This window comes from Haliotis rubra, unplaced genomic scaffold (assembly GCF_003918875.1).
Source record: "Haliotis rubra isolate DU_JTF1 unplaced genomic scaffold, ASM391887v1 Scf104, whole genome shotgun sequence".
NCBI lineage: Eukaryota > Metazoa > Mollusca > Gastropoda > Lepetellida > Haliotidae > Haliotis > Haliotis rubra.
Window position 1 is genome coordinate 369,684 of NW_025764937.1, and position 10,637 is coordinate 380,320.

The 10,637-nt window shown below is 44.3% G+C and overlaps 1 protein-coding gene across 1 annotated transcript in view; it reads left to right on the forward strand.

The window, feature by feature from the left end:
• LOC124274066 (ATP-binding cassette sub-family B member 6-like) overlaps positions 1 to 10,106 on the forward strand; it is a 38,844-nt gene extending 28,738 nt beyond the window's left edge. The window contains 4 exon segments of the mRNA XM_046709394.1: positions 6,020 to 6,120; positions 6,639 to 6,751; positions 7,981 to 8,144; positions 9,468 to 10,106. Of these exon segments, the coding sequence (XP_046565350.1) occupies positions 6,020 to 6,120; positions 6,639 to 6,751; positions 7,981 to 8,144; positions 9,468 to 9,639 (550 nt within the window). The 3' untranslated portion in view covers positions 9,640 to 10,106.
• Positions 10,107 to 10,637: the final 531 nt, after the last annotated feature.

Consider the following 10,637-nt stretch of genomic DNA (forward strand, 5'->3'; position numbering starts at 1 on the left):
CATGTACATGAATGGCTTTGTAAGTGCAATTAACTTGAACACTGTTTTGATTGGCGTTAATTTCGTGATATTTTAGTTTCATTATCTACTTCATTTCCAAAGCATTTAACAAAATTTCTTGATTTTTCCTTATCCTGACTCATGCTAATTATGCTTGTCTCCTTCCTCTTGCGAATGATAGTGGAACACTTGAAATCCCTTGAAGTTCCCTTTAAAAAAGTGGACATAAAATCACTCACCCAAGAGTCCCTATACTCCCTTTGGCGCCCAAATGGTCACATGATTGGCCATATTTGTGACTCTCGCCCTTGAGGACGGTTGTGAGAGCACCTGGGTCCCTTTACGGCACATATCCTTTTATATTTTCGGACCTTACAAAATTATTGTTACATCACGGTTTGAAATTTGTTCTAAATTTTTCGTTGTTTGACATGTGTTTTCTTCATGTTTACAATTGATGAAAACTTGTATTCGTTGTAGGTACCGAGTGTCTGCGGCTGACCCGCATTTATTATGTCCTAATTGCACTGTTTCATGTTCTTTCAGCTCTTGCTGTGTGTTTTGTGTAAATTTAAATTCGGTTGAATTTACTTATTACCTTTTTTCCATCCATAGACGTGCTAGGGACTGGGTACGTAGGTATTCACAAGTCATGTCTAAATCCAGTGATTGCGCTGATAACCGTGTGTTAACCACTGCTGCAGATATTCATAATTCTAGTGAATTGCTGAACGTTTCTCAGGAGCAGGTCGATGTACCAGGGGTGAACGCCGGAGGCCATAAGAGATCATCGTCTACTGAGCTGACCTCATCGCAGATAAAGAAGGCCAAATCTTCATCTTCGCAGAAGAAGAAGGCTACTACTATGAAGACTTCAGCGAAGTCTAAGATCAGCTCTACTCAGAAGACGAGGTCTTTCTCAGCCGAGATTGTTCCTCCGGAAGAAGCAGATGTTTATGATGATCCACCCATCCTCATACCTGAAGTCACCATCGTCAGTAAGAAGACGAAGCCTGCTTCTACAGCTACATCGGCACTGGTATCAACGCAGACATCGGGTACCAGAGATAGCAGCAGCGTCAACTCTTCACGAGTGCAGCGAGCCTTAGATGACGTCTCTTCAGTATCAGATGCATCATCCCTGCAGCAATCTCTTCATACAACGCAGAACTTCAACCTGGGACTGTTCATGCAACAGTTTACAGACCAGATGATGTTGATGATGGAACGTCGCTTCGCTCAAGAGAAGGCTGCTATGAAGACCGCTACAACGTCTCCTAGCCTGCTTGAAGGCTCTACAGTCTCCCCACCACATCTGGATGAAGAGAGAAGCCTGCGCAAAGGCTCTTGGACACGACGATCTGCCCCTTCTGAAGTAGACGCCCCAGAGAGTGTTGCTAAGAAGTCTCCACGCAGGAAGGAATCAAGGCACTCATCCGAACCCTACAGACTTCGCAGATATGAGTCCTCATCTCCATCGGACTCTGACGCCCATCAAGAGCCTGCGCGAAGACACTCCTACAGAGGGGAAACTACGTCCAGGAATCCACCTTCGCGAAGATCAAGAGAAATATCTCAAATCTCCAGGAAAGATTCAAGATCACATCGGGATCGATCGCCTGCGCGAAGCTATCTTATAGATCATCCTATAGAGACTCAAGTCGTTGTGCATCCTTAGAGCGAGAAATTTCTAAATCAGAGGATGAAGGTAAAGGCGTCTTCTCAGATAGGGGAAATTAACTCCTGGATCGCCATTGGCTTGGACTTATCATCACCTTCTAAGGACACAGATGAGGCCCTTTACCTACAAGATGCCCAAAGACATCAACGAAACACTCATCTCAAAGTTCAAGAATGATATAGTCCGCTCTACTTATGCAGAAGAGAGACCATCAATTTATGTCGGATCACCTAGCATCCACCTCAGTGGGCTTGACTCTCCTGAGAAGACAAGGGTTATTGTCAGCATGCACTTGGAGTGAACGCTTCACCAAGTCTTTATACAGAGCCCCATGGTCATCATTTTACATCTTCGTAGGAGGAATTAAAGAAGTCACCAGAGAAGTCTCTCACGACTCTAGGGAAGTTATGATGATTAAATCCATCGACACTTTGGCTAACATGATTTGGCAGACGTCCCAACGCTACTCCAACAAATCTAAGTTTGCAGGAGTCTAGAGAGCCAGAGAAATGAAGTATTCCAGTATGATAGGAGGAAGAGGCTCCTTTCGTCGCCCAACCGGAGCTCCTAGAGGTAACCCCGGAAGGGGCCAAGTTCCGGAACGACTGGAGTCTTCCACCCCAATCCGTTCCTGTGCAACCTTCGACAGTGGGTTGACGTCTTCAACGGTACTGGGAGAATTGGAGGATACAACAGGACGACTATGTATCCCAGATACTGCGCAGAGGGTACATGACACAGTTGGAAGCCACTCCACCGCTCACAAGCAACCTGAGGGCTTTCAACTACGCAGCTGACCAGATAGAGGAACTGGATGACGCTATCAAGACCCTACTCGACAAAGAGGCAGTAGAAGAGATAGATCAAGATCCCATCACGCCCGGGTTCTACTCCCCAATTTTCCTGGTACCGAAGAAGAATTCCAAGGAGAAATTTTGGCTCATCTACAACATGAGGAAGTTCAACAACCGGGAGTATCTACGCAGACCAGCAAAATTCAAGATGATACATCTTCCTCAGCTCCGACATCTCGTTCGTCCATCAGACTACCTCGCCAGCATAGATCTGCAAGATGCGTACCTACACATCCCGATACATCCAGACTCAAGGAAATACCTACGTTTCCTTTTCAACAGACAGCACTTCCAGTGGAAGGTTCTACCGTTTGGAATATTCGTCGGCCCCCTGGTTGTTTACTCTAGTGACCAAGCCCATCATCACATATCTACATCGTAGAGGTCTACGCAGTGCTTTCTACCTGGACGACGGGATTCAAGCTCATCAAGATCCCAGTCAATCAGACTGCAACTAGACTTCACCATCAGGCGGCTCACTCAACTAGGATGGCTAGTGAATCTCCAAGTCGGAACTGGAGCCGAAACATGATCTACAATTCTTAGGAATTCGACTCATCACACCAGTGAATCGTATAGTCGTTCCAGAGGATCGTTGGGTCAAAATACAACAGATGAGATCTCAAGCATTGCTCTCTCCGTTGACACTACGTGCTTGGCAAAGCATGCTCGGTCTACCCACCTCAGCTCAAGACATGACTCCCAGAGGGAGATTATAGCCCACCTAGACAGCCTAGATCCGTTAATACTACCGGACAGCCTGAAACCATATCTCCTATGGTGGACTCGGAAGTCGAACGTTTGCGGAGGGACCTTTTTGTCAGAGCCGGTTTGCAACAATCATCTTTATGTGGATGCCTCCCTTCAAGGATGGGGTGCGCACTTCAACAATGAAGTGGCAGCAGGGAAGTGGTCGAGTCAGGATCAGAAGTCGCACATCAATCTGTTGGAGATGAAAGCAGTAATCAACGCTTTACAACATTGGTCCAGCGTACTAAAGAACGCACGACTCATGGTACACACGGACAACTCCACATGGCGTTTTACATCAACAAACAATGGTCAACAAGATCAACAAGTCTGCTACAACTCAGCTTTCTCCTGTTCAGCATCGTCGACGACCTGAACATCTACATGAAGGCATGCCACATTCCGGGAGCAAAGAATGTCATAGCAGACGCCCTATCTCGTCCACTACAACCATCCCCGACGGAATGGATGTTGCCAGAAGCATTCCAGTTCATCAGACAGACTTTAGGATCCCCACTTATAGACCTGTTTGCAACAAAGTTCAACAAACAACTACCAACGTTCGTCTCACCGATTCCAGATCCTCAGGCATGGGCAACAGATGCTCTAAGCATCTCATAGGAAGGACTTAACGCTTACGCGTTTCCGCCTCCTGCACTTTTACCACAAGTACTACAGAAAATCAAGCAGACGACTACGTTGCAACTGATTTTGGTCGCTCCCTACTGGCCAGCGAGGGTATGGTTTCCCGTCCTCATACAAGAACTCGGAAGTCCAACCTGAACCTACTCGTCCATCCACACACCAAGCAAGCTCACGGGAACCCGACACTGTTCCAGCTACACGCGTGGAGCGTATTAAAGCCTGCCTGAAGACTAGAGGGTACTCCGCCAGAGCAGCGAAAGAAGTAACACTAGCTCTATGCAGATCAACTTGCAACTTGTACGACGACAAGTGGCAGAGATTTGAACAATATGCAAAGAGGAAAGGCTTTACAGCGGTGAAAGCAACACATCCTCAAGTGGCGGAATACTTATGTCATCTACGACAGACGAGATACTTAAAAGGTTCAACACTCTCAACGTACTGAGCTGCCCTCAGTACAGTTATCACCATGAAAACGGGTATCAAGCTGACCAAAGTACCAGAGATTCTGGCACCACTACGCTCGTTCAAGTTGGAAGACCAACAAAAGAAATTCAAGGCTCCTGCCTGGGATCTCAACATGGTTCTACAACATCTCACCAGTGATTCCTACGAGCCTCTAGAACGGACATCCTTTGAACTACTAACTCAGAAAATGCTGTTTCTCATCGCCCTAGCAACAGCTGCAAGGATGTCAGAAATACATGCTCTGGACTTTGAACGAACATGATTTGAATCAAGACATCGTGACATCATACATCTGGGACTGAGATGGGACTTTATCGCTTAGAACCAACTGCCTGGACAGCCTGACAGACAGTTCCACATCCCAGCACTATCTACAGTCCTTGGGACACAAGATATGCAGGATCTATCCTTATGCCTAGTCAGAGCACTAAAGTCTACTTACAAAGAACTAAAGAAGGAGACGAAAATTCAAGCGCCTATTCATCCCCTTATCCACTGAGACGCCTACGGAAGTTTCTAGGACAACGATATCGATCTGGATGAGAGCCGTTATACTAAGGGCCTATAAAGCAGTAGGACTTGAGCCTCCACGAGCCTCCAATCCCCACGAAGTCAGGGCCCTGGCATCAACACTTGCTCTGCATGGGAACTGCTCGATTACAACTATAATGGAGGGCTGCTTTTGGAGATCGAACACAGTGTTTGCCAACCACTACCTCAGAGACATTGCCACTGAAGACGTCTCAGGCATTCACCAGTTGGGGCCACCTGTTGTAGCACAACAACTAACGGACCCACAAAGGCGCTGAGTAAATCTCACCTCTTTTATCATGTGACTTGTGAAAACCAACGCTCTGGAGAGCAATGACTATAAGTCCATGCACACGTCTAGGACAGACTAGCTTGAGTGATAGACCCTGTACTTGTATAGGACATACTCGTACATGAAGAAGGGTCGCATCTCCACTTGATGTGCGCATCAAGAGATGGAGTTGTATTAGATAACTAATGGAATATTAGTACATCTAAAATCCACATGAAAATGTCTGGAGAAGTTTCGGAAGAAATCTGACAAGTTGTGGTCCCCCCAGACTCATCAGAGAGAAGTTGAAAGAATCTTCAACAGTGCCGTCATAAGTTCCCATGGGGGGTAATACAGGGCGTAAATCTACAACCAGTGAATCCAGAACGTGGCTTCCAGAACGTGGCTTGACCCACCACCGTTTCCGACGGATTCTGCAACCATAATTAGCATGAGTCAGGATAAGGAAAAATGTGTCATTGTCTGACTAAAATTGATATTATATACTTATCCTGACTCATGAGGTCAGCCCTCCCAACCTCCCCTCTTATGGCACTCTGACTTTCCCTTTAAATCCGGGTGTTGGGCTTACATACGGAGAGAGTGACAAATGTGGCCGATCATGTGACCATTTGGGCGCCAAAGGGAGGAAAGGGACGCTACTCTTGGGTGAGTGATTTTATGTCCGCTTTTTTAAAGGGAACTTCAAGGGATTTCAAGTGTTCCACTATCATTCGCAAGAGGAAGGAGACAAGCATAATTAGCATGAGTCAGGATAAGTATAAAATATCAATTTTAGTCAGAAAATTACATTTTTAGGTACAACATCCGGTATGGCAAGGTTGAAGCGTCTGACGAAGATGTGTACGAAGCTGCTACCTTTGCCGACATCCATCACAGAATCCTTGGTTTTCCTAATGGTGAGGACGACATGGTGAATTGCAGGATTGTAACGTATATAACAGTTATGACTGACACTGTCATCATTGTATAGATCAATGTTTGTTTTGTTGATCACTGGCTTGTCTGGTCCTGATTCGATTATTTACAGACCGATGCCATATAGCTGGAATATTGCTGAGTGCGGCTTTACACAACAAGCAGCAATGATCCAGCCTGAGGAAATCTTAAAAAGTTTAGATTTCATTTTCAACATGGCCATTCCAGCAGCAGCTTCACTGTTTTAGACCTATTGTCAAAGTTATTGTTGGTCTTCATTTTCTTGAAAGTTTCTGAAGCTATGAAGTAGAAACCTCTGGCAGTGTTAGGGGTGTTAAATGCATGTGACATAGTGATCACAAGATGTACTGTTGGCATCAAAACTGGTTATGAAAGTTGACAGCTAAGGGAACTTCTGTTAAAAATGAAAATATTCTGTTGTGTGATAATTTCTGAACTGATATTAAGGTGTGTACACTGACATTATTGATGTTTGCAGCCTATGAGACGGTAGTTGGAGAGCGAGGTCTGAAGCTGAGTGGGGGAGAGAAACAGAGAGTGGCCATTGCCAGGACGATGCTGAAAGCTCCTGCTATCGTGCTGCTGGATGAGGTACAAGCGAGGCTCCTACCACAATAATCTCCCCCATAACATAAGCTACAACATAGTAAACACACTGACATTAGCTACACCACACTGAGCCCCATGACATTAGCTACAACACACTGATGCCCATGACATTATAATTAGCTACACCACACTGAGCCTCATGACATTAGCTACAACACACTGAGCCCCATGACATTAGTTACACCACACTGAACCCCATGACATTAGCTACACCACACTGAGCCCCATGACATTAGCTACAACACACTGAGCCTCATGACATTAGCTACAACACACTGAGCCCCATGACATTAGTTACACCACACTGAACCCCATGACATTAGCTACACCACACTGAGCCCCATGACATTAGCTACAACACACTGAGGCCCATGACATTAACTACACCACACTGAGCCCCATGACATTAGCTACACCACACTGAGCCCCATGACATTAGCTACAACACACTGATGCCTATGACATGAGCTACACCACACTGATCACCATGACATAAGCTACACCACACTGAGCCCCATGACATTAGCTATACCACACTGAGCCCCATGACATAAGCTACACCACACTGATGCCCATGACATTAGCTATATATACCACACTGAGCCCCATGACATAAGCTACACCACACTGATCACCATGACATAAGCTACACCACACTGAGCCCCATGACATAAGCTACACCACACTGAGCCCCATGACATAAGCTACACCACACTGAGCCCCATGACATTAACTACACCACACTGAGCCCCATGACATTAACTACACCACACTGAGCCCCATGACATAAGCTACACCACACTGAGCCCCATGACATTAACTACACCACACTGAGCCCCATGACATTAGCTACACCACACTGAGCCCCATGACATTAAGCTACACCACACTGATCCCCATGACATTAACTACAACACACTGAGCCCCATGACATTAGCTACACCACACTGAGCCCCATGACATTAGCTACAACACACTGAGGCCCATGACATTAGCTACAACACACTGAGCCCCATGACATTAGATACAACACACTGATGCCCATGACATTACCTGCATCACTGTGAATCCAGCAATATTAGCTACAACACATTAGCTAGAAAACGGTGAACCCCTCGACGATAGCTACAACACAGTTTAAACTTGCAAGAGTAGCTACAACTCCGGTGCAACATTAGGCCTGCTCATTATGTTACGTTCCATGTTTGCAGGCTACATCAGCTCTGGACACTAAGACAGAGCGGAACATCCAGGCGTCTCTGGCCCGAGTGAGTGAGAACAAGACCACACTGGTGGTAGCCCATCGACTCTCCACAGTCATCAACGCCAACCAGATCCTCGTACTGGAAGAGGGGGAGATTGTCGAGCGTGGATCGTGAGTTGAAAACTTTGATTCTTATAGTAACATGCAGGTCCGCATTTCACTGAACCTTGTTTGTGTTACAACTATTGTATGTGTGTGTTGCAGAATACATTAATAATCATGATAGCAATCAAGGTCCCGATCCACCAAATGTTCGTAGCGCTAAGGCATTCGTAAGCCTACAGTAAGCTATAGAGTTACGACAGGTTGTAACATTACGAACAATTTGTGGATCGGGCCCACATCACATTGTTGAAAGGGACCAAGGCTTGAACAGTACTCCAGATTCAGAGTCTGAACCTTGTGAAAAATATATGTTATCCATTATACTTTATTATCTAAGGTACAGCTTTTAGTTTTTCAGAGATTAGGCATGCTGGAAAGCTTAGACAGTGGGTTCAAATTGTGGTTGTCTACGATTATAGTTTTAGGTTTGTCTGCACTATATCTTTGCTCTTAGGTTTCACCAACATGGTAAAGGTGTGAGACCTGCAGCTCTTTCCCATTGTATTAAGCTGACATGCAGCAAAATTGTGTTTAAGCCCAACTCACCCAGTGAAGTTTTAAATCAAAATAGGCAGCGGGCAACCCCTTTATTGTACTGGGGTAGATTGGGTGGCAAGGCATAGTCATGCAATAACAGTATAGGAAGGAGCTCATTGTGTCAAACACTGGGGTTTCTGGTATTTACAGTATTTCAGTATTTACAGTATTTCAGTACTTACAGTATTTCAGTACTTACAGTATTTCAGTACTTACAGTATTTCAGTACTTACAGTATTTCAGTATTTACAGTATTTCAGTACCTACAGTATTTCAGTATTTACAGTATTTCAGTATTTACAAGTAACACATTGCTGAAATGTTTTGCTGAGTGAGAGGTTAAACAGCAAACATGGTAGACTTTATAACATATGTTACACATTATCCTACATAAAATTATATTTTATCTTACTTTACATGTAATTATATTATATGCAGCCTGTTAATATGGTGAATAAAAATTTCACGTGGCCCACTGAGAAATTCATTAGTGCACATCTTGCATATAACACTTACCTTTCATTAGTGCCTGAAGTGAACTCATGTTTATCCCAAAGCATGGGTAAAGGGAGGTAACTCTAATTGTTAGCATCATCTACAAGATTTAAAATGGCCAAGTCAAAGTTATATATATTCTGGATGTGTATGAGTGAATGTTTGAAAGGTGAATATTTCTCATTATATGATGTATCCAGTGGTTACCACGAGGTACCACACAATATGTCCCGTGTGATTTGTTGATAACTTGTAATGTGACAACATATTTCATGCTGCATGTGAAACGTGTTGCAGGCATGATGAACTGCTGGAACATGGAGGGTATTACTACGATATGTGGCAGCAACAACTCACCAAGACTGAGGAAGGTGATGAGAATGGCGATGAGAATGGTGATGAGAATGGCGATGAGAATGGTGCCAGTGCAAGCAATGGTGGTGACGGCAATGGTGATGTCAAAAGCTGAAGACAAACTGAGTGATCTGCACATCTTGAAGATCCTCAGCAGTTAGGTGCATCTTGAAGCGCCTCAGCACTTTTGTACATCGTGAAGATCCTCAATGCTGTACATCTTGAAGATCCTCAGTGGTGTTGTACATCTTGAAAATCCTCAGCTCTGAGGTGCATCTCGAAGATCCACAATGTTGTAAATCTTGGAAGTCCGCAACGTTGTATATCTTGAAGATCCTCAGTGGTGTTGTACATCTCGAAGATCCTCAGCTCTGAGGTGCATCTCGAAGATCCACAATGTTGTAAATCTTGGAAGTCCGCAACGTTGTATATCTTGAAGATCCTCAGTGGTGTTGTACATCTCGAAGATCCTCAGCTCTGAGGTGCATCTCGAAGATCCACAATGTTGTAAATCTTGGAAGTCCGCAACGTTGTATATCTTGAAGATCCTCAGTGTTGTACATCTCGAAGATCCTCAGCTCTTGGTGCATCTTGAAGATCCACAATGTTGTATATCTTGAAGATCCTCAATGTTGTACATCTCGAAGATCCTCAATGTTGTACATCTTGAAGATTCACAATGTTGTACATCATGAAGATCAGCATTGTTGAACATCTTGAAGATTCACAGTGTTGTACATATTGAAGATCCACAGTGTTGTACATCTTGAAGATCCACAATATTACACATCTTTTAGATCCACATTGTTATACATCTGGAAGATGACCAGTGGTATTGAAAATCTTGAGGTTTCATCACAGTGTTGTACATCTTGAGGCTCCACACCTGTATTGTACATTCCAAAGATATGTTGTATGAATAACAAGGTGTCACAGAATGTGCATTATGTATAATCTTTTTGTATTTAAAACCATGGGTAGTTGAAAGACTTCTTGCCATTTGGTACAGCTGTGATAACTATCAACTTTTAACAAATTGTGATGATTGTACAGCAATAAATAGGGCAGGTAATGTTACAGAAATAGGTGTGGACATCGGCATACAGTGAAACC